General features: G+C 30.0%; 2 protein-coding genes across 7 annotated transcripts in view; one reads left to right on the forward strand and one right to left on the reverse strand.

Annotated features, from left to right (window-relative positions):
* The window catches only part of LOC128386958 (nephrin-like), a 45,449-nt gene extending 40,947 nt beyond the window's left edge, over positions 1-4,502 (reverse strand). For all 6 annotated transcript variants that reach the window (XR_008324946.1, XR_008324947.1, XR_008324948.1 and 3 more), the window contains exons 1-6: positions 4,130-4,502; positions 3,626-3,970; positions 3,447-3,557; positions 2,998-3,204; positions 2,134-2,278; positions 404-555 (exon numbers count right to left, since the gene is read on the reverse strand). Coding sequence is in view for 3 of the 6 variants with exons in the window: in XM_053346082.1 (XP_053202057.1) it covers positions 404-555; positions 2,134-2,278; positions 2,998-3,204; positions 3,447-3,557; positions 3,626-3,970; positions 4,130-4,436 (1,267 nt within the window). In the remaining 3 variants the exon portion in view is untranslated. The remainder of the gene's footprint in view (positions 1-403; positions 556-2,133; positions 2,279-2,997; positions 3,205-3,446; positions 3,558-3,625; positions 3,971-4,129) is intronic.
* Positions 4,503-4,815: 313 nt separating this feature from the next.
* LOC128387265 (uncharacterized) overlaps positions 4,816-25,431 on the forward strand; it is a 62,437-nt gene continuing 41,821 nt past the window's right edge. Inside the window, exons 1-6 of the mRNA XM_053346452.1 lie at positions 4,816-5,395; positions 5,754-5,895; positions 5,958-6,109; positions 7,363-7,563; positions 20,920-21,048; positions 21,583-22,110. Coding sequence (XP_053202427.1) covers positions 4,873-5,395; positions 5,754-5,895; positions 5,958-6,109; positions 7,363-7,563; positions 20,920-21,048; positions 21,583-22,110 — 1,675 coding nt within the window. The 5' untranslated portion in view covers positions 4,816-4,872. The remainder of the gene's footprint in view (positions 5,396-5,753; positions 5,896-5,957; positions 6,110-7,362; positions 7,564-20,919; positions 21,049-21,582; positions 22,111-25,431) is intronic.

The raw sequence follows: 25,431 nt of genomic DNA on the forward strand, positions 1-25,431 counted from the left end.
ATGAGAAAAATCAACTAAGTCTCGAATTCATCTTTTCATCATATTACTCAATAGCATTTGTAATTCTTCTTCTCAAGTGGTTCGAGTTTTCGAAATTGATGAAAAATGAATCTTCACACAAACATCATGTTTCGAATTCTTTTTACCAGATAACAATAAATTGAATCAAATTTCATTCATTTTGAAAAGTAAACAAGCTTTGAGAATAAGTCTCAACAATCAACAAATTGAGAGCATCAGTTATTCATCAAGAGAGCCAAAAATGCAGGGGATAAATTCAGCTAATTTGAGACTGAATAGGAAATAATCAAAAGTAGTTATCATTTGTGTGTCACAAATTGCTCAGTCGAGGAGATTAACAGTTGTATCAAGATGATTAGCATGATGATAGATTTATACTTACATCTTACATAGAGTAGTAGCTTATCTTCAATTGCGCTATTTTTCAATCTTATATTTTCTGCTTTACAGATTAGGTAAAGTCCATTATCCTCTGGGGAAGGCACAAAATTTAATACACTTGTTGTTTTATTACCACTTTCAGTGATTGTTTCGCTTTGAGAGTGGAGGGAAAAGATAGAAATCAGTTATCAGTTATTCAGTAAATTTTATAAAGTTCAGCACTCAAATAGTGAAAGGAGATGAAATTGAAGAAAAGCTGAATTTTCAAACTTTTCCTAATTCTATCTAATGATTTTTGATTCTATGTTTCAATTAGCTGATAGGATAAATTAGAGTCAACCATGAATATTTATCTGAGCTAATTGAGATTCATTTACAGATTATAAAAATACAGTTTATCTATTAACTCACCAATTTTAGTTAATAATAGACTTATGGTGCTTCGTTTAATTTAATTGAATTTTAATCGATATTCTGATGACAAAATGAAAGCAAAATATCTTCTTCATGAAATTTTCATCATGTTTCCCATGTAAAATTGGTAATTCTAAGTGAAAATTTTGACTGTTCATAAACTCTGATACTTTTATTGTTACACTTTTACTCTAAATATTTTCTAATCTTTTATTTTTCATCTTCTCAGTTATCAATCTGATTGATGTTCAACTAATGAGAAAAAAAGTTCCAAAAGAAAAACTAAAATAATAGCAACTTCTCACAATCATGATGGTCAAAAGACGAACAAGAATGAAACATTTTCAATCAACTTTGAAAATCCTCTTGCTGAGTAATCCTATTCCTCCCTCTTGCTGTCCAGTTACACAGCTAATACTCTGTATTACTAACCGACTGGACATGATAATCAACTTGTAATCAACTCAATATATTGATTACAACCTTTGGTCAATATATTTACCATACAACATTTTTTTTCAGGCTCTCAAATCCACAACTATCCAAGCGATTCTGTTCAAAATTCAGTTTGTTAAAATAACTTTCGCCTTAAGTAAATTTCCTTCAAGTTATTCATGTATTCGAAGTGTGATAATTTTATTCAGAAAATAATAACCAAGTGTAATAATCATGATGATAATCTTTTCAGAACTTTTTTGTTTTTGTTTTTGTTTAGTTTGAGAAAAAAAAATTCATCCTTTTATTCAGCAAGTTCATTCAGATTATTCTTGGCATCAGGCTCACAATATTCTTACTTGTTAGATAAATTCATAGATATAATAATACACCCACCGAGTGGAAAAAGATTATTACTTTTAACATCATTTTCTGTTATTCTTGTTTAATATATTTAAATAGATAACTAACAATTTATCTGAGTTAACATGATAATGTTACCTAACAATTATAACCTCTGAATTTATTATTAAAATATCATCAACCTGAATGTTGGAATGGAAAAATTATTTTCGAGAAAAAAAGTTTCTAAATTCTCATTATCTAAACAAAGTAAAAACTTTTACTAATATATTCAATTTATTGAAACAATCAGAAAATAGTAAATGTTTAACTGTTGCTAATTAAATTGAATTATGTTTTCCACTAATTGCTAACAATTAAAGCAAGACAATAGTGAGAAACAATTAACTAGCTATTATAATTAAAATCGTAATTCATATCCGTAGTTCAATTCTTTCTGGTTCTATTCATCACTCTAAGTAACGACATTGTACAAAACTTTTCTCGTTCTCAGTTGATTGTTAGATTTTGTTTAATTACCTTTCGTCGAGAAGTTTTTTCTTATTCTTCAACCAGGTTAGAACGGCCGGAGGTCGTGAATACATCGATTCACATGTAATATCTGCCCTCTGTCCAGCAAGCAACGTTCTCGTGAGAGGAATCAACTTGACAGAAAGTGGTTTCACTAAAGGAGAAAAGAAAAGAAATTTTTACCAATACAAATCTAGAACTCGAAACCATCAGATAAAAGTATCAAGAGTAGATTTTTCTTCAGAATTTCAGTTGATTGCAAAATAGAAGTGTGAGAATTCAATTGATTATATAACAAATGCTTATTTACTATTTCTAATCAAGTAATACAAATAACGATCATCATATTGGATTGATTTTCATCTCAGTCTCTCTTTAACTAAACTATTGCCAAACAAAGTGAATTTAAATTAAATTTTATCAAAAAATCACGAAGAAAAAAAATAAAACTTTACCAGGTAAAATTTTTCCTTTATCATGATGATCATTATCGATATGTTCAGATTACTCTGATCCCATGAAATCTTTATCTTAATATCATGGTAATAATGAAATTCCTGTGACTAAAAATAGTTAACTTGTTTACTCAATGAATCTGATTAACTGATCGTAATGTTTATTTAACCTTACATTTGTTTCTCCTGCTTCGTATAAAAATTCAGATCATTTGTAAGATTAAGCTAATCTAACAAGTATCTTAATCTTAATGATTCATTAGCCTGATAATTTATTTCTTGGATTATTTTAATAAAACTAGTTAATCATATGATTATTATTTTGGGCTTCCTTTTTTTTCACCAAGTTACCCAATTTACTATTATTATCTGGTTATTGTGATGTAATGATTATGATAATTATTGTCATCATACTTACAGTTAATGTCCAATGTGATGGAGGCATTAATTGAGGTTGGATACAATTGATTAATTGCTTTGCAGACAAGGACGGAATTAAGATAATCACGAGAAACATTGTAAATCTCAAGGCGATTGGTAACAGTTTTATTTGACTCTTCAATAAGGTAACTTTGGTCAAGAAGTTGACCATTTAGGAACCAAACCAATGAAGGCAAAGGAGTACCTAAATGATTGAGAGATAATTAAATGGCGATTAACAAGTAATCTTATCTTAATTAATGGTTAAATGATAAGCAAGCCCGACAGAAAAGATAGATAGACAAACAACCATCATCATTAGAAGATGATAATAAAAGATTAGAAGAAGACTAATTTGTATCAGAAACCAAAGGTCGAACAAAAAAACAACAATTTTCTTTGAGTTTGTCTGCCTTCGAATATGATATTGTATTACTTAGAACTTACCTCCTTTCGATAGGCAGGAAAGGTGAATATCTGATAGTTCATCGTATGGACCGCTCCAAGATTCAAGGGTTCGTCCATTGGAATCGGTTATCCAAACAGATGAAGGAGGAACTGAATTTCAAGGATAATAATCAATGGTCAGCAGGTTCGATATTGATTATGTTCAGATTATTTCTCACCTATTATATTGAGTTTAACTATTGTTGTGAGGGTTCGTCCTTCGACAAAATCCACTCGGCACTTGTATTCACCAATATCCTCTTCCCGTAAAGGATCAAGGATAAGATATGATGGGTTAGTTGTTAAATCAAATGAAGCTCGAACTCCAATTGATTCGATGGTTGAAAAATGTTTTGCTAAGCTTAAATTAGAATTACGTGAATCTATTGAGTATATTGGTCCACCCGGTAGACTATCTTTAAACCATAAAATAAGACGAATTGAATCATCCTTAATCCCTTTGGTTATATTACATGGTAATTGAGCCATACCTCCAATACTACTAGTCACTTCAATAACGTTACCTGTTGAATTGATCATTCCCATGTATTGAGTATAAATTATGATTAAAGGAATGAGAAAAACAGTCAATGAGCACATTATATTATCACCATGAAATCATTTAAATTGCTGAATTACGATTCAGTCGGTAGACCGAATAGAAACACTTTTGGGTACATTACCTTTTTTAGTGACTGAAAACGATTTCTCACTTTTCACTTTGGATAATCCGTTTTTGGTAAAAGCACTGGACGATATGGACGATACACTGTCATCAATTGGGTCACTTTCTTTTATGTTCATAGCACGAATAAACCTTTTTGGCTTAATTGGTGACACAATACGATGTAATTGAGTATTCCAAGTTTTATATTGATCGAAATAATCATAAGAGTTAACAAATTGATCCGATGGTGCAATCATCTCATGTTTACAATATGCTGAAACAATTAGACTGAAAAAAGTTATCAATGAAACTTTGGATAGCATATTTCGTTTATTTTGTTCATCGAATCTTAGAGTTGGTGAAAATAGAAAAGTTCTTGTCGATTCTTGTTCAACTTTATCACAACTGAAAAGTTCTTTGGACTATTGTAAAAATGTACAAGAGTTAAGATCCATCATCCAAAGACTGCAACTTATCATTCAAGGGATTGCCATCTATTGGATAACATTCAGCTCAACTTTCAACCTTAATTGGGATCAGAATATTCCCATGAACTTGGAGATAAAGCTGAGAACGATTCCATTGTTGGAATAACTTTCAGTAGATGGCAATCCCTTACATGGTAAATATCAGAATAGATATTAACTATTGTAGCTTTTAGAATTTGCAACTTTAACTCTTCAGTTGTGATGAAGTTAACGAACAAGTGAGAACTTTTTATTCACTTTTTTTTCGAAAACTCGATGATCCAACAAAAATATGCTACCCAAAGTTTCATCAATACTTTTTTTCACTTTAATTGTTGACAATCTGAAACGAACAAGGGAAACATCACAAGCACAATTATCATCATTAACTCGATCATTAATATCAGTTTTACTTTATTTATGGATAGTTACTATTCCAAGTTTAACCGGGAATTCAGTTTATCCTAAAATTGAAACTTTTGTTGGCTCTCCAGTTGGATTACCATGTAACACAAGTGCTCCTCATGATGATGTTGTTCAACTTATATTGTGGTTCAAAAATGCCCATGGAACAGGTTCACCTTTCCTTAAACTTGATGCTCGTCCAACCTCATCATCTTCAATTTCACCTCTTGAATCCGGTGTATTAACCATAAAACCAGAATATGAGGATAGAATCTATTTCAATGTAACATCATCACCATCCATATTAAACATTAATCCAGTTCGAGAGGATGATGGAAGCATCTATTCATGCAGAGTAGATTATAAATGGTCTCGAACTTCAATATCCAATATTAATCTATTTGTAATTGGTAAGCTTAATCCTCTCTATTATTTCATCATAATTTTCTCATCACTTTTATGATAACATAACATAGATTAACTGTTAAGATTATTGTAATACATGTAAGAGAGTAAATGATTTGATTCTCATTTCTTTATCTAATATAATCATTAATCTAAAGATGATCATCTCAAGGATAAAGGAAGAGAAAAAAATAATTAAACCTTCCTCATAATCTCAATTGCTTTTCTCTCCCTCAAATCTTCCCTGTCTTAATCTATGTCTCATTTTTCTCATTCTCTCTCTTTCTCTCTCATCGTCACCATGTCCCTTAATCTTCAACAAAATCATGCTTATTTCTTTCATATGTTATATATACATGATAGTGAGGCCTTTGGAGGTTAAAATATATCCCAAAAAACCTTTACTTGCCGGACAAAAGGCTGAATTAACCTGTGAATCTAAAGGTTCAAGACCATCGACTAAATTAACATGGCTAATCAATGGGCAAGAATTAAAAGATGCAAGGTGATTATCATTGAATTGAATACATTTTCATTCATTAAACATCATTATCTCCACTTGTTTAGGTCAATCGACTCTGCTGATGGGCAGACAACAAAATCTTTAGTAACATTTACACCTATGCCTTCATTTAATGGACTTTCCTTAATCTGTCGAGCTGAAAATCCAAAGATAATCAACTCTAGTATTAGTGATAATTGGTTTCTACAAGTTTACTGTAAGTTTAACATTCTTCTTAGCATTTCAATGCTTAGCACTGTGGATGAGAAAAGAGTCGCCAAGATTCATGAAGAAAAAAAAATCCCAGCTTAACCTAACCCATTCCAACCATAATAATTAAACTGGTCGTTCAAAGTTCAAGAATTGAAAATATCATTATCTTTAAGGAAAGTTACCTTTTGTTTTCTAACCAAACTTTACCTGGAGAATTGCAATTTAACCAAGAATTGTGAATTATTATCATCCCAAAGAAAAAGTCTCAATTATTAATATCATCAGTTCAAAGGTTTTCATATCAAACTTAATCATTTTCATCATCATCATTTGTACACCATGATGATTATATTTTATTGTCAATTATGTAATAAAATGAATGAGATTTTGAATTGAAACAGAAAAATAGTTTAATTTCATCACAAAAGATTAAAAAATTTTCTTCTCCATATAAATATTAGATTATCAAGATAACTCTCATTCAACTCAGACTACCAGCTCAATCCTTATAATATGAAATTGTATCATGATGATAATCATGACGTTGAACAATTTAAAATAAGATTAAACTAATGAATCATTTGGTTTTGTCTGTTATTGTGAAAACGAATTTGAAATTAATTATTATTTACCATCTCATCATGATTCCCAGTTGGTTAATCTAATATTAACCTACCTTATTTTTTTCTATTGTGTATTGTTGTTAATCTTAATCTTTTATAAAGCAAATTAATGATAACAATAGTAATATCGTATTAGCCTTTAACAATAGGGTTGAATTGTAATGATGATAATACCAAGTGATTCCTAATGAATATCATGTTCATTTCAATACCAATCATCATGTTTATCACTACTTATCAACAAGAAAATTAGTTTCTCTCGTAATTGTAATTATATTGATGATGATGATGATGATATTTGTATGGATAATCAGAGATGTGGCATAATTGTTAATCAACTAAATCAACACACCAAGTGACTGATTAGCCCACTTGATCAGAATAATTAACAATTGATAATTTATTTTCATCATCAAATCCATCACTCGTTAATCAGGTTAACTAATATTCATAAGAGCAAGTTAATTGCGATTTTAGCTAAAGTTCAATTATTTGTTCAATCTTCTTATAATAGGGAAATTTTATCTTCTTCATATTATCATCATCATGCTAATTGAATCTCATCTTGTATTCAATTTCTCTCTCTCTCTCTCTTTTCACCGCATTGATAAATAAACATGAACGGAAATCTCAGTTCAGCCCGAAGTTGCCTTGAACTTAACTAGGGGAGGTAGTGATGGAGGAGAAGAGGATAAAAATGTCGATGGATCAAGCCAAGTCGCCGTTCCTTTTAGCTCAATTCAAATGAAATGTGATATCAAATCAGCAAATCCAAATGTAACCGAGATCCATTGGCTATTCAATAATGAGATTATGAAATCTGATGCTTCAAAAGGTAAGATACTTTATTCTTTCCCTAATATTAAATTCAGAATTTTTCACTCCCAATCTCACCTAACCCTTGACAAAATATTATGTAAATAATAATGATAATATTGTAGTTACTTGATTTTCTAATATATATATTCTGCCCTCCCTGTTACTTCCTGATCTTCATTCATTCTTCTTATTTACTTCCTATTTCTCATCCACATCCTCTTTTTTTCTTCACTTTGATGAAACTTTTTTTTTATTCTGCAAACTTTGCAACTTTACATTTACTCTTAATGGTATCATGTATATTTATCTTCATCTTTATCATTATTCATTTGATAATTTATCCTCTTCTCATCATGATAACTACTTGTACCATTGACAAAATTAAGCTCATTTCTAATTTAATAGTTTAAACTCAGACCTCAAAGTTTTCAAGTTTATTTCATAATTTTCTCTTAAAGTTGAAAAGCTCATGAAATTGTTTTCATTTTCCACTCGAAAACTGATCAAAACTTGAACTTGACGATAAGACAAAAGAGTAATGATAACTTTTACTCCAATAATATTTCTCAACATTATTTATCCTTTTTTTGCTGCCTCGTTCTGATTGGCAAATTATAAATTCTATTACTTTTATGTTCGTGACAATTTAATTTAATTATAATCATTGAACCTCATTAGACTCATCATGATTAAAGTATCATCATTACTTGATGTAAGATGATTCCAATTCATGTAATAATAGTATCTAAGTAAACAACATTATCCACTTTTTTTCAATGTTCATACCAAACTCATATCATCTTCAAGGATATTGTTCAGTTCAATGAGACAGACAATATATATTGAAGGTTCAATATTTAATGGGTGAGATGATAATAAGAATCATAATGACGATGATGATGATGATCAAATTAATCAAAGTTCATTGATGAGATTTAATAATCAAATGAGATTATTTTTTTATGGTTCCTCCTTCTTCAATCCAGTGTATTCAAAAATTGATAATAGCTTTTGCATACATGATAATATTTGCATATTTGCTGAATTTTCAATTTTTCATCTTTATCTAATTCATACCTACGAAATTAATGTATGTTTACCTTTAGATGTAAACTCAGAATTCTCTGAGAAACTTGTATTTCACCAAGAAAACTCCTCACATTTTACCTGATAAAACTTTTATTACTTTTATGATGATAAAATTATCATTGAATTTTAAATTTATCTTCATTCTTTTACATGGATTAACGTGGTTAACATTTATCTTATCAAGAGTAAAGTTTTCCATTCAAAGTGACCTTTTGAACAAGTTTGGTTTATTTGAGAAGTCGAATGGACGGTTAGTCGAAATGAAAGTAACAAAATGAAAGAGATAAATACTAAGAAAAACTTTGATAGAAGAAAAAAGTGGAATGAATTTCTCTTTCTCTTTTATCATGTATCTTTCATGATGACGAAAACAGATTAGATATACATCTATGCAAAAAAAGGTTCGATGAAGAGGAAGAAGAAAAAATATAAGAAAGACGAATAAATGAAATGAAATCAGTAAGAATAAAAAAGAGAATAGAAATTCACATGAGTAAACATACATTCACCAGTATTATTGCTTACACTTGATAATAAAGAGTCAGTAGAGTTCATGATAATTCCTGATATAATGAGAGAAATAAGAATGAATCAACTCTCAAAGTTCAATTGTTATCATTTTGATGCACTTGGTGTTGAAAATTTTCTCTTCAAACAATTAAAAATTATCACGACCCTCTGCAAAAAGTTCGAAGAAATTCTGGTTTTAACAAAAAAGAAGATAACCTCCGCGAAATTATTCCAGTGTCCATTCTGTTTACTTATACAGCCAAAGACTTGGAGTTTGCAACCACTTTTTAAATCATTCACACAGTTGAATCTAATCGATGAGAGATAAAGTTAACCCAGAGATATGATGATAAGTTTGTCCACTAATTTAAGTGATGTAGTCTTAAAATGGTCAACTGATTAGATATCAAAAGTTATCTTTACTTGCTTACCATTAACTGCGTGAATGGTTTAAAAAGTGGTTGCAAACTCAAAGTCTTTGGCTGTATAAGTTGATATGATATAGAAAAAATTGCAACAATAATAAACTTTTTCCAATCACCATAATCACAAATCATATTAGGTGGTGACCTAAAATTTCACAACCTGTCCATGAACTTGTAAAAACAAAACTAAGATGAAATGTTATGATATAAGTGCAACTGAAAGTGAACACATAATTTAAATTTAAATGTTTATTATTCCTCAACCAGCGAATTTTATTTATTGAAATAACCAGTGGTTGTAGATCACATTTTGAGGATTTAAAGACATTAAAGCATAAAGAATACTACAATTATCAGAAAATTATTAATAGCACTATTTTGCAACTAAAGGGTGTTCAAAATAAAAATTTAAAATTATTTTTGGATAACACTGATAATACAATGATTACATTTCGCTTATTCATGATCTTTTCGTTATCTAAACAGATGATTTTGAGTTTTTACTTTGAACACCCTTTTATTGATGAAAATTAATCTTGTTTTTTATAGTTCCATCAATGAAGTAAACAATGCTAAAAAGAAATTATCGAGTAATTTATAATTGAATAATTGTTTCTCTTAATTGAAATAATTAAAAACCAATTAAGTTAACAGATATTTTTCATATAATCTTTTAGATTATGAATAAAATGAACTTGAATCACAGTAATATTGTAAAGTTGATGTTAATGATGAAATTTGAAATTGATTGAAATTTACTCAAACACAAAACTTTATTTTCTTGACACTTAATTACCAAAATTACAAAACTACTTATCGTTGTGACGAAAGCAACTTAACACCGACCAAACTCCTCTACTAGTTATTTTTACCTTATTGATATCAAATTTTTCTCTCTTTCTATTTTCTCTTTGACAATTGGTGGCACTCTGACTTTACTTTTCATTACCACCTTGATCTTTGTTTGTTTTTCTCGTAACAATTTCTTAATTAAAGATATAATCAATTAAGACTAATTAATTAAGTGAACACCTAAATCAACATTTGATAACTTTCTTGATAACCTTTTAATTTTTGGGTCATTACAATATACCAGAAATTGCGACGACCGTGGATTAGATACTCTTACGGAATGTTTATTGCGAAGACAACGTTGTTGTTATTGTAACAGCAACGGACTGAGAAAAACTAAAGATAGACGAATGTGATAGTCAAGGATAGTTGGAAAACTAGTCTCATTCACTGGTTGTCTTATTTTCTTGAATATGTAACGTCAAATTTGATACAAATGAAATGAGCTGAATGAGTTATTTATTTATTAAATTAGTAAGTAGCATGTCAATGTGAGAATTTCTACCAGTTTTATTAAATCTGGTATAATTTTCTTCATTTTTTCCAATGATAGTCTTGAAGTTCCATTTTTCGAGTGCATGATTAAGTTGATCAGTAACGGTGGGTGAACAGTATCTAGGATTATCACACCAGATTTTCGATTCTAGGTTGGTATCACCGGTGATGATTATTGGGTTTTGACCAACTATTTCTATGATGTCTATCAGATTGTTGCTTGTTTGATCATACTTTGGACTTCGATAAAAGGATAGGATCCATATACATGTATATCCCGAATCAGTATCTTTAATGATACTAATTATAATGTTTTCATAAGGAGGATGGTCACCAAATTTTAGTTTTGAGTTAAGAGTTGAAACTTTGTGTATTTGTAGAGCCACATATATGAAGTCCAAATATATTTTTTATTTTCTATTCTGAGCAGTAGTTTTTGAGAAAATCGAGTTCGAAGTTAAAACTTATGGTCACTTTTTCTAAGCAACGATGAGTTTTTAGATCATGAAATTTTTATTTATTGACAACTTTTCATGCCCTTACAGAAAAACAAATTTGTTTTGGTAAAAAAATATCCTAAGTGCTCCGGCCACAATTCCGTTGTATTTAAATAAATGGACGGCGATTAGACCTAAGTGTCGAGAATGATCTGAAACTTATTTTTGAGACTATCCTAGTATGGGCTAACATCGTGAATCGAGCACTTTTCTCGATTGATCAATAGTTTTACCGGAATGAGAGAGTGGCCTTTGATCTTCGGAGGCTAATATCTCCTAAACTAAAATACTAAGAAATGTCTGTATAAGCCAAATCACCGTCACTGCTCAAAATAGAAAATAAAAAATATATTTGGACTTCATATTTGTGGCCCTACAAATACACAAAGTTTCAACTTTTAACTCAAAACTAAAATTTGGTGACCATCCTCCTTATGAAAATTTTTGACTCTTGTAATATTTTTTGGAAAGAAAATTCCAATTTTGCCGTTGATAACCATTTCTTTACTGTAAAAGTTGTTGTTAATTTCACCGATAATAAGAATATGGTCATTATGATACATGGCCTTTTGAAGTAGATGTTGAGTAGCTTTGATGTTTCTCTGTATGTTGATAACTTTGAGTGACATTTTGTGGGAGTGCTTTTCACTGGGCCTTAAAAAGATTGTAGTGTTTGGTTTGGTGGTCACTTGAAAAATGGCTTCAAAGAGAAGAAAAGTTGCTTCAAATGAAACCAATGATTTATCTTTTAGTAGTTTGGATAATTGTTTATCTATCGTTGAAAGATTATCAGAAAATAATCCTGGTGTTGGTTTAATGGATAAGATTATCGAATCTTATGGTGAGGATGAAATCAAGGGAATGGTCGAGTGTTTTCAGGAAAATCTCACTGTTTGTGATTTTTTGGATGAGGGTACCAAGAGTGTTATTAACGATTTCTTGGTGAACTATCGTATTTGGTCATCTGAGTTCAATGATGTATTAACCGTTATAAACGAGAAGAATTTTGATGGTCTCTTGAAGATGGATGTGAAAAGATCAAAACGTGAAAGTGATGATTTGGTTTTTATTTCTTACAAAAAATCTGTTCAAAAATCGGCTGATTGGATCGATGTTAGTGATTTGGAGGTTTTACCGGTGATTTTGGTAACATCAATTAGCAGTTTGTTCGAGATGTCATTGCTTCTTGAGCAATTAAAAGTGTTTCTAGAAAAAAGGCCTGAATTAATTCCTTATATTAATCGAATTACAGTCGAAAAGACTTGTATTAAAGTTCAATGTTTGAGTTTAATAACTCGTTCGACAGTGGCTGAAAAATTGGATAATGATGAGTTATTTAAGAAGGATTTCATTTTTCGTATACCGGAGATTCATGATCCGTTGATTCGTATAGATGGAGTTTATTTGGGTGATGCTGGTGCTGATAATGAGAAGGTGTTATCATGGGTGAAGAATTTATATGTTTGGAATGGTTGGAATGCTGATTCACGTCTTGTTTGGAGAGATACAATGAAGCAAAGAGGCGGTTACTATCGTTTAATTCTACAGGCAGAGTCAAGGATTAGATCAGGAATTGGGGAATCAGCAGGTGAAATATCGACTCTTCAAGGACGACTTAAGGTCTATAATTATATTCCTTTAAAATTATATTCTAATTGTAATCGTTATGGTCATTTATTGGATAAAAGTTCAAGGATAATCTGTTGTGGCTATTGTAAAGGTCGTCATCATACTCTTACGTGTCCAGTTGAAGGTGATGTAAGATCTTATCGTTGTGTCAATTGTGATGAAAAGGGTAAGAGTGTCTATTCTCGAGATTGTCCAGTACTTTCGAGGTTACTGAGCTAATAGTAGCCTAAATCAAGCTTTTTTCCCCTGGATGGGTTTTTTAACGCGATTTAGAAATAAATGAAGAAAAATTTGTAATGAATAAAGTATTTTATTAAATCTTAATGTTTGGAGTGATGAAGTTATTTAATGAGTAAATTCAAACAGTTTGCCAGAATAAAATCAGTAAATTGTTCGACTCGTCTCTCCAAATTTGTGAAATGTCAATATTCATACCAAAGGGGCAACTTTCGATTCTTTGAATTAACCAATTGAGAGTTTCGTTGAAGTTTTCATCGGTAATCAGGTACTCGAGATCATCAGTACATCAGAGATGAAGGGAAACTTCAATGGTGGTTTTATTTATTATTTAATAATCTGGGATTATATCAGTGCTTCATTTGTAAAAAACGTACCAATGGATTTCATAATTGTTCTAGAATTTTAACTTGTTCTGGTTGTGACCTTCAGGCTCATGCTGATGATGAGAGGTGTTAGAATCGTTATTTATGTCCAACTTGTGGTTGTCATCATGGTAAAAAACGTTAATGTTAATGTGAGATCAGATTTTGAATATGATCCAACGAGGATTGAGTGATTTCGACTTTTCTGCATTTCGGCAGAAATCAACCCTAAATGCAGGTTCTCCTTTAATAATTTTAAATGATGAATGTGAAACATAAACAAAAGCAAACAAAATGTTTATTAGTTGTAGGTATACGTTACGAATAAATAGAAAATAAATTACGCGCAATTTAAATCACTAACAAAAGATGGTTAATATTATACAGCCAAACGAAATGAGTTTGAGGGTAATTTTATACCAATTGCGCATCGAAAGCGATAAGAAAATCTTATCAACCAAAACAATGGTAAATTTGAATGTCTTGTTTATCTAACTACTGATAAATTGTCGTTATCACCTTTGCTGCGCGAATGATAAAAAATTACCCTCAAACTTATTTCGTTTGGCTGTATTATTATTTTTTCTGAGTCTTCCGCTTCTGAGTGTGCCAGAAGCGGAGGTTTGTATACTACTAAAGTGATCAAGAATAACAGCACACGTATTCATTTATTTTGATATGGTTTCAGAAAATGCAAAAACATTATTCTACTCTTGGACTAAAATTGATTCAGAATACCTGTTCTCCTTAGTTGCCATGAATGGCGTTTCACTGTATTTCAGACAAAATGGGAAGCTAAAATTAGCTTACCTTACCTATGATCAAATGTAAATCAAGATAAAAATAGAATTCTTGTTCAAATGATCAAGAAATGATGCAATTAAGACTGTTTTTGAAAATTGTGAATTTCTTTAAGATTGCATCACAATCTTCACTTAATCTCGGGTTAGATGCTCTGATTGTTACTTCCTTTTTTGTCTTAAATTAAGTATAACACCCTTTAGGTAGGCATTAGGAGTGTATTTTTTGTTCGACATTTAAATTTTCAGAACTCAATTCTAAATATGTATACATTATACAGCAAAACGAAGTAAGTTTGAGGGTAATTTTTTATCATTCGCGCAGCAAAGGTGATAACGACAATTTATCAGTAGTTAGATAAACAAGACATTCAAATTTACCATTGTTTTGGTTGATAAGATTTTCTTATCGCTTTCGATGCGCAATTGGTATAAAATTACCCTCAAACTCATTTCGTTTGGCTGTATTATGTATAAGTTATTTTCAATGTGATAATAGTGGTGAAACTCAGAAATTTTGCTATCAGTTTAATTTTCATGCTCCATACCCACAACGAGAGAGAGGCATTTCGTAATCTTTTCTGAAAATTTTCAAACTTCCACTCAGATAAAAAATACTTTTCATAGTTCTTTTTCACTATGAGGGAGATAAAAACAATGAACCACTTTTTTGTTCAAAATTAACCTGTCAAACCAGATAATCTCTAGTTTACTCTATCATCTTTCACCATGAATGAACATTCAGCTCACAATCTATCCCATCCTAATCATCCTCATAGTATGAAGTAACTGATCATCATGTAGATAATGATGCTATTGAAAGATACAAGCTGTAACCAGATAGCCGGATAATGAGTTTATTTACTGCTGAACAGAAAGAAAAAACTTCCACGGTGCGAGCAAAAAAGTTTCATATTATGCTTACACCCTCAGACTTTTATTCACACCTTCTGAAATATTTCCACCTTTGGATATATTACATCGTATTCATTGAAACTTTGAAAATTTAATTTCTTAATTCAAGAAAAAATTTCTTCTTTATTTAGACACAAATGACAATTTAACTCCAAAGGAAGAAAAAAGTTTCTGTTCTTGTCTCATTTAAAGCTAGAAGCAATTTCGCTAACCTACGAAGATAAAAATTGAATCCATGATTAACTATAATTAAAATATCATCTAAACAATTAACTAAATAAATCCAAATGTTTAACATTAATTGTTAACCATTACTCTTGCCTTTTGTATTATTCATGATTAAATTCAATGTTATAATAATGGGCTTTACTTTTCAATTGCTGTTAACAAGTTCAGCTTAAGGTTTTTGTGTTCATGACATATATTATATAAAATATCATGGTGATTATTATACATGAATCTAAACTTAAACTAGAAATAATATTAGCTTAAAAGTTTGCAAATCCCCTTGACCATTCTAGCATCAAATGGTCACCCTTTATTTCATTTTTATTATTATATCAAATTTGAAACTAAATATTATTCCTGTTATAAGCAGAGAACTGAAAAATATGTTGAAATGAAATACTTAAGAATCAAAATTTACATTTTTGCATGAGTGAGAAAAAATAACATCAACTTTTTTCTCGAGAGCAGAGAATACAATCTCACTCTGTCAGTTTGTAATGTTTCACATAAATTTTCAGGATAGTGGTTGCTGCGAGAGAGATAAATGACTGAATATTCATCCAATTCTATTGCGATGCTAATGTTTGAATGCATAATATAACAAAAAAATTGGGAAAGTTTTGTGAGATAATTTGTTTCCGAGAAACTTCATTTTTAAACATAAGATACAGAATGAAAAAATTGGTTAGTATTTAACAAATAGAGATTGAGAATCGACAATTTCATCATCATCTCATAGGAGCTGAAATATGAACTTTCCCAAAGTCTGAAAAGTAATTCAAACATTTGACAGGGAACATAAGCTCAGGTTCCTTTTTTATTTTCATTATTTACTCTTTGCAACCACATTTGCTATTTGTATGTTTAACCAATAAATGGATTTATCTTTTCCACCCTTCTCAAAATATCACCATCAATCCAGCCCCACCGACTTTTACTCGGTTCTTTGTCTTTCTCGTTTCCTAACCTCTCTTTCCTGAATTCAAACTTTCCACTATCAGAATATGTGAAGAGACCGTGAGATTTATTACTTTGGTGGTGAGAAAAAAACAGAGGAAGGAAACTCGAAGAGAGGAGAAAAAGAAGATGAAGATGAAGGTGGGAGGAGTAGAGTGCAAGTTGAAATTGATAACTTAAAGTAGGAAAAAGCATTTATATTGATATGTATTCGCATCTAACTTTTTCGTCCACCCTAAGCTTTGAACTTTTTGTTTTCAGGAAATAAAAGGTTGTATAAAATGTGAGAAAGGTAAATATTCAAACTCAATCATTTTATGAAAAGTTTGAGTTTTCATTAAAGTTTTTTAAAGTTTCCTGAACTTTGGTTTACTGATTTTTTTTCAGTGTCCATTTATGAGTCTTTCGTTTACTAATATAAATATAAAAGTAAACCTCTGGTTATCACTCAACTAACTTGAACGATTCGAGTGACCATACATATGAAACCAAAGGTAAATAATGATTGGTTTCTATTTATTATATTGGTACATTTTATATATTGACAAAGTTATGATTTTTGCTGTTAGTCTCATCAATTTATTGTCATTGATTTGCTGATTGTTTCACAACTTAACTACATCGTAGTGTGTTAAATGCTGACTCTGCTTGATTACCAACTCACTTGAATGAGTTTCAAGTGTGTGAATCAGTAAGAGTGGACTCTCTCTCTCTCTCTCTCTCTCTCTCTCTCTCTCTCTCTCTCTCTCTCTCTCTCTCTCTCTATAAGAGAGGAGGAAGTGGCGAGAAAAACTCAGATGAAAAGGTTATCAACTTACAGCAAATGAGTTGATTCATTTCACATTATTTTTGCCATTCTGTCAACTTTTTTCGTGTTCAAATGAGTAAAGATCAGTTCTTGTGTTTGTTACGGCTTAAAAACTGTTCTGACAAGTGACTATCATGATAATAATGATGAAAATATAAGTAAGTAAGAGAGAGAGAGAGATGAAGATCAGAAGATTGTAAACAAAGACAAAAGAAGATGAAATTGGATGAAGATGTTTGATGAAAAGAAGAGAAAGAAAAAAATGAGCTTTCTCACTTTGAATTACTTTCCCTGCTCTCTCTATCATCATTTGTCTCCTATTTTCTTTCTTATGTTCTGTGACGAGAATCATGATTGAACAAATAATAATCATGATAATAATAAGATTGAAGAAGAAAATTAGAAATGAAATAAGAAAAAAAAGCAATCGGGAAACAAGAAGAGGAAAAATGATAAAGGTGAAATTCAAATAAGATGATAAGTTGATGTTTAGTGTTTTCCAAAGATGAAGATGTCAAAGCTACGAAATTATTGATGAAGACTCTCACAGAACTGGAAAGAAAAAATAAAAGAAGTAAAAAAGTTCCATATCAACAGTTTCTAGAAATGATAGATGTTCTTTTCTTCTTACCCTCATACTTTTTGATTTTAGTTCGATAAAGATGCAAATAAACATGATGATAAGATTTCCATAGGAAATTTACAGGAAGAGTACGAACCAAATGAATCGATAAGCGAAAATAAAAGGGAAACAAAATTTAACTCGGTTAATTTTAATTGAATGGTTGTTTCCTTTTACTGATAATCAGCGTCATCTTATAATCATACTCTATTTATCTGCTCACCCCATCCAGCACCCACTCTGATAGCTTCATCAGTTGAATCTATTTTAGAACCAATAATTTCAAATCAAACACGAATGAATGAATAGTTCAATAAAAAGAATAAAGAAAGAGATGAAAGGAAAAGAGTCGAAGAAAAAGTTCCAATGAGAATCGAAAGATTTTTGGTACATGAATAATGAACTGAGTCTTTTTAAACTAAACCTTTTCTCATCAATATTTTACTCTCTCTCTCTCTTTCTCTCTCTCTCTTTCTCTATTTCTTTGAATGGGTTTGAAATGAGACAAAAAATAATTGTGAAAAGAGTAAAAAAAGTCGAAACTTAGAGAACAATCAAAAAGAATTGAAATTTGAAGAAAGTTCAGCAATAGATTACTTGAAGAATTACGAGATACCGAACACACAAAAGTGATCTAAGTTGCATCAATCCAATAAAGTTTTCTCACATGAAATCAGATGTGATTCCAAAGGTAATTTATCAAGAGTTTAATTTACTTGAGAAATGGTTTAAGTCCCAACCTTTCAACCCTCTAACCCCAAATATCTTCTCGTTTTGAATAAGTTCTGTGAAGAAAACCTTTTTACTTAACCCTCTTTCTTAAATTCTCTAAGTAAAATGTAACATTTATCATGAAAACTTTTTCCAAGTTGCAAAATTGTTTATACTATTTCAAACTGAATGGTAATGAAAATACCATGCAGATAACCTTCAAACAAAAATAATACTGATAATGATAACTGTTAAACACGATGATTAACATTTAAATCACCCCTAAGTATATATACACCAGATAACAAAAAAAGTAACCCTCAAATTTCATCATGATAAAAAAAACTCCCACACACTAAATGATAACCCAAACGTATTACAAGAAACCATTATCATCTTCATCAATCAACCTACCCAAATGTTAATAAGTTCAAATTTAGATCTGAAATCATTCAAATATCTTAATCAAAATCCCTGTTGATTAACTTCATCCCACATACTCCTCACTACCTGAATAAATCCTCATATATCATGTAACTATTTTGTATCATAGTTCCCATCCTTCACCCATCATTCAATAAGTATTCTCTCATTTCAACTCAATTCTTCCTCTTTTGATTATCTCTAGAAAATCCTGGGTATTTAGTGAAAAAATCTCTGAGCATTCATGAGGTTACAATATTGATATTCATTTACTTGAGTTCGTAAGGTTTAACAGTTTAACATTTCAAGATGATGATGATTATGATGATGCTTATTATTATCGTTGTTAAATTTATTTGATATCATCATGTCTTGAATGTTATTCATTCGTATTACTTTTATAATGTCTGAGTGGGAAAACAAAACGAGACTCGTTCAATGTCATATTACCTGACATTTAGCTTAGATTCTATTGAAAAATTGTTTTATATATTTTTTTCTGTCTCTCATAGTGTTGTTATAAGAAAAGTTTTTTTCATCTCGACTCTACTGAGAGATATTAGAATGATAAAAAATAAGAATTTTCATTTCCTCATGTTATTTGTCAGATATGATTTTTCTTCTTTGTATAACTGTTAAATTTTCGCTTACTTTTAGTCTTTCTTTTTTCCAATTGTTGAGTCATTTATTGTGCAGAACTTTTCATTTATTTCCCTGTGTAATCATGAATAAAGTCATGATAATAATAACATATTATCATTTGATATCACCTGAGATGAGTAAAAAGTAAACAGAAAACCTTTTTGACAGCTTATCATCATCTTTATGAAATTCATATGAAACTCATACTTCAAATGAATATCTTTCATAATCTGAATACCTCATCTTGTGTATTCATATGGTTCTCATATCATATAAAGTTAAAGCTCTTTTTCGTTCCTCATCATATGAATGATTCAATGAGCATGAGAAGAACAGAATAATATTTGGTTGCAACTGAATTCAGCTCGAATCATGTGGAAAAAAAACTCCATGTTTTTTATCATAGAAAATCTGAAATCTGTTGAGCTTTTGCCTATGATTTCAAGATATGTTCAGCAAAAAAATGGATGATTCAATGATATTCAGAATTCTCCTCTCAAAACGAATTGTAAACATTGAATTTTCATCATTCTTCCACAGACATGATTCAGATTCTAGTAGGTTTTTACTTTACTCATTTTCCAATTTCTCATACTTACTCACCAAAAGTATAAATTCAAGAATCATATTATTGATTTTGGTTGATATTCAAGTTCGATTCATATTCATTTCGTCACCATGATAAGAATCTAGTAATAGTCGTGATAGTCTTTCATCTTCTTATTTATCCTGACCTGCAATTCCTAATAGTATTAATATCATTTTTCTTCCTCTCTCAATGTGCAAAGTAACAAAGAAAAGATAATTCTGAACATTTTCATTTTATTCATTGTTCTAATATTGATATTATACAGCCAATTACTTATCTCGATAAAATAAAGAGAATAACCATAGAATACAATCTAACTATGAGAAGCCATTTTCTAGCCTCAGGGTTAATATTTTGATCGGCAATATAATAAATATCATAGATTATATTTATTGTGATAATTATATTAAGAAAAATGATAATAATAATCGTCACGGTTATCATGATGATTAGCTGAAAATGAAATAATTGGTTTCCTTTTGCCTATGATAACTTTTCCTTAATCAAACTTGATCCATTTAAAACTGACATTTAATTTAACCTTTTTCACCCTTTTGTTTTCAATTCTTATGCTCCAGGAGTCATGATTGATGGCATAACACTGAATCTTAATATAAGCTCAAAATCACAGGATGGTAACTACCAGTGTTCAGCTGAAAATTCAGCAGGAACCGGAAAGAGTAACATAATTAACCTTAAAGTCCAAGGTAAGCAAAACTTTACAAACAAAATGAACCATTATAATGATGGTATCTCATTCAACTCAGCAGGGAAATAGTTCAATATATCACAGTAACAATGGAAAATACTTTAATCTAATAACATACAAACCCCAAGTTGAGTATATATGAGTTACCAAAAAGTCATAAGATTTCATATTATGATGGGGACAAAAAGAGAAAAAAATAAGCGACTGAAAACCATAAAGCCATGAACTTTTATCTCCTTGAATTTTCATGTTTATCTTTATTTTCTCGGATAAAAAGTTCAAAAAGTTGAATTAAAAGATGGAGAAAACAAGAAAAAAACTCTTCTTCATTCAATAAGAAATATATATTTTACTACTGAGCAATTTATTTCAACTGAATTTTTCGTGATTGTGTATAACCAACATGATGATGATAATGATGATGATTATATAGTTTCCATTTATTTATTTTCTCATGTAATCATTTTGTTTTTTATCCATTTTCATTTTCATCATCTTGATGAAAAACAACAAAATCATTCTTGACCATCAGCCATTTTAGATGGACCAACCTGTTCTGAATCAAATTCAGATGTGATTTACGAGGTGCCAATAGGTGAAACTGTTAACATATCTTGTAATATTGATCCACGGGTGGTGAATGTTACTTTCTACTGGAAATTTATATCATCCCATTTAACTGATGATAACAATACAACAACAATAACAACAACAGCAGCAACAACCAACACCATGAACAAAAACAAGAGCAACAATAACATGGTTAATGTCAAAAAGTTTGAAACAAATTGGAAAAAAAAATCATCAACAAAAGTGATAACATCAAATTTATCATCATTTTCATCTTCAAATTCACCAACTTCAACCATCAGACCAACAACAACAATCACTTCAGCCTCTTCATCGCCCACTTTACTTAAATCATCATTTCCAAAAGACAGAATCATTCGTTATCAAGTTAATTCGTCCAAAGATTATGGTCTACTTTCATGTGGATTAGATTCAATGACTCATGTTCAACCACAGAATGAGTGCCAATTCAGGATAAAACCTTTCACAGGTAAAATAAAAAGTTAATTCTAAAGAAAATTTCAAATATTCTCAGTCCCTGAATGTTATCCCACTCAACTCCTTTCAGTATGACAATGAAATCGTCATCCAACTTGCAAGTCCAACGTCCAAACAAATGGGCACCAATTAGACTTTCCGTTTCATTTCCTTGGTGATAATTATAATCATCATGGATTCAGGTTCTGAATGACTGAACATTATATAAATCATGTGAGATATTGTAATGATAACTTACACCTTGATTATTTAATTTGATAACTTGGATCTTTAATAAGCAATTCTTATGTCTACATCTTGAGGCTATTTTTGCAATACTAGTGTTATTTTTATCCTTTTATTTTGCCCACGTTAATGATGTACAAACGGTAGAAGAGTCAAAGGATGATAATGACAAGGAAGATGAAAAATGGCTTAATGTGTGTTAATGAATAAATATAAGCAATGATAAAAGATGATATTGTCAACAGATATCAACTCAAAGAGATTGAGAAGTTACAACATCATCGTTCAGATTGATTATCTCTCCATGTTATTCATTGGCTTCTCAATTCTCAAGTTCTAAGCCTTTTTTTGTTCAATTTTTTCTTCTTCTTTTGACAATATAATCATTGCCACTTCCTGTTGAATATTGAACTCAAGTGAATGATAACAAAAATAGAAACAAAATTTATCATGGAAAAGTTTCTACGGTTTCATTTGTAGTTTTTGATAAAAATTTTCTTCTCTCACCCATCATGATGATGATGAGGAAGATATTTCAACATTTCTGTTATTAATACATGGTATTTAATAATGATCCAGTCGATTAAGTATTCATACATTTATTATCATTTCTACATCATCAGCTATTATCGTGATTACCATCATCATCATTATCATTATCAGGGGGAAAACCTCAAGAGAAATGCTGATAAATTTTAGAAAAATATTGATAACAGAATTTTTTTAGATTCTATTTTTTTCTCATTCTCTTCGTTTTTACTGAACTGAATTGTAACAGTTGATCTTATGAACCAAATGAATTCCATGAGAATAAATTTTGCAACTCCCAAATGAAAACCTTTTATTATTTTGTTCAGTTCAATACACATAATCTTATCACCACCATGGAATCAAAGTTGACCTCATCATCACTGGGATTCATCAGAAATTATTATCATTTATTTTGATTCACTTCTAATTCTGAAGAGAGAGAGAAATGATATTCTCATTATCTAATTTATGGTCTCCATCAACATGATCTAACTTCCTGGACAATTCATAGAAACCAGGGTAGTAAATAAATCATGACGATGATTACTCTGTATGGAACTTTTTTCCTTTCGTCCTCTTCATCCAATTCAAAATTCAAATAACTCAGATAACCTGAGGTTATTTTTGTATCCTTGATAATATAATAATAGTTTTAAGCTGGTAATCAATTCTTGATATTTTTTACATGTTCATCAACCTTAGCATCATCATCTCCATCATTAGTTATGATTATAAATCACATAGACTTTTTTGATATAATGAAATAATATCATGTAGATGATGATGATGATGACTTTAACTATTCATAATTCAGGGAATTAATATATTATATCAATTCCCGGATGTGTTATAATGCAATATGTTGGCTTAAATGATTCAACCGGAGTCTCTAGCTTTTTAATATTCATCTTTCAAAGATAATATTTACTGATGAGAGAAAATTTTTTCAGACACTTGTTAATATCATGAAAATGGTGGTTTTCCTTTTCTGCTGAGGTTTTCTAAATGAAATTTACAAAAGTTTTACCTTGTTTTCCTTTTATCGTCTTCCATCCTCATCCTCATCCTCATATCTTTCAACCTTCTTTCTGGTAAATTTTCAATTGAATTTATTTCTTGTTTTCATCACAAACGAATAAGAAAACATCAAATTTTATACTCACATGCAAATTCACCTTAGGGTATTTAGATTCAGACACTTACTTTCTTTATCTTTTTCCTCTGCATGCAGAGAGTTACGGTCTCAGTTTAGACTTTAATATTAATTTGATTTTCTGCTAATTTTATTTCATGAAAAGATATTAAGGAATAGAAAAAGATGTATATAAGGTGTCCATTAGACATATTGAACAGTTAATTCAAACCTCGGAGCCTAATCCATGGTTTAAGATTAGTAAAAGTTGTTGGTTCTAAAGGCAAAAACACCTTCAGGTCCTGAATCAATTGCCTTTGTTGATAAATACACCATGAGAGCTTTGTGAAGCTTATTCGTCATGAAATTAACTTTCGTAACAATTACAATCAAATGCTTACATTAAAGTAATCATTGGATTATCTTAAAGTGAATCTGAGAATCATTATCATCATGCTGAGAGGAACTGAGACATGAATATCATGAGGGAAATTTATCGATTCCCATTAAATGTTAATCATTTTATTTTAATCTTTGAATTACCATGACTTTGAATCAAAGTTATCATTTTAAATGAGAATTGAAAATTGAATAATTTAGAGTCAACCAGAAAGAAAAACCTAATAATTTAAAAGTTTAAATCAATAATTTACTGATTTTCACTTTAGCATCTATTTTTTGTTTATTTTCAGCTCTCAAGTCCAATCGATCAAATTCCCAGAAAAAAAGTTCATTCTCATTCATAGACACGGAAATTCCCAATAGAAATATACAAAGTCTCAAAAAATTCCATTTTCGTCTTGTATTTCTTTCTACTTGATTCAATTTCATCAGAAATCAGGGTGATTTCTAGTCAATGATAAGGGTTGACAATTAGCAAATAAAAAATTCATCTCCTCCTTTGGTTTATTTACTGAAAATCCAGGCCTAATCAAACAATCATCCAAATCAATGGATATTAATATAACTTATCTAAAGATTTATGATTTTATTAACAGTAATTCAACTAAATTGTGATAAAAATAGTAGACTAATTTGATTAACCATTGATAACTAGATATCTATCATGAAAGGAAATATTCATTTTCTGTTTCAATTTTTCGCTCCTTCATCTCCATCATCATGGGGATGTTGAAACTCATTACGACACTCAGAGTGAAGTGGGAGAGGTAAGTGGGTGGTAAATAACATGGATGAATATTGAATTATATACAATTTACGATCTATCAATCATAGTAAAGTTGGTTATTATTATTTTTTGTTTACCACTCAATCAAAATTATCAACATTATGATTAATTTGGTGATAACTTAATAAATTCAACTCAATTTGTTATCATTTATACCAAACAATCAAATTTAATTCAAATGATCATGTTTTCAATTGCCTTTTCTTTTGGAAAAATTTTTCTCTCATCAAACCTTA

Source organism: Panonychus citri, unplaced genomic scaffold (assembly GCF_014898815.1).
Source record: "Panonychus citri isolate SS breed McGregor unplaced genomic scaffold, ASM1489881v1 Contig00077, whole genome shotgun sequence".
Lineage (NCBI taxonomy): Eukaryota > Metazoa > Arthropoda > Arachnida > Trombidiformes > Tetranychidae > Panonychus > Panonychus citri.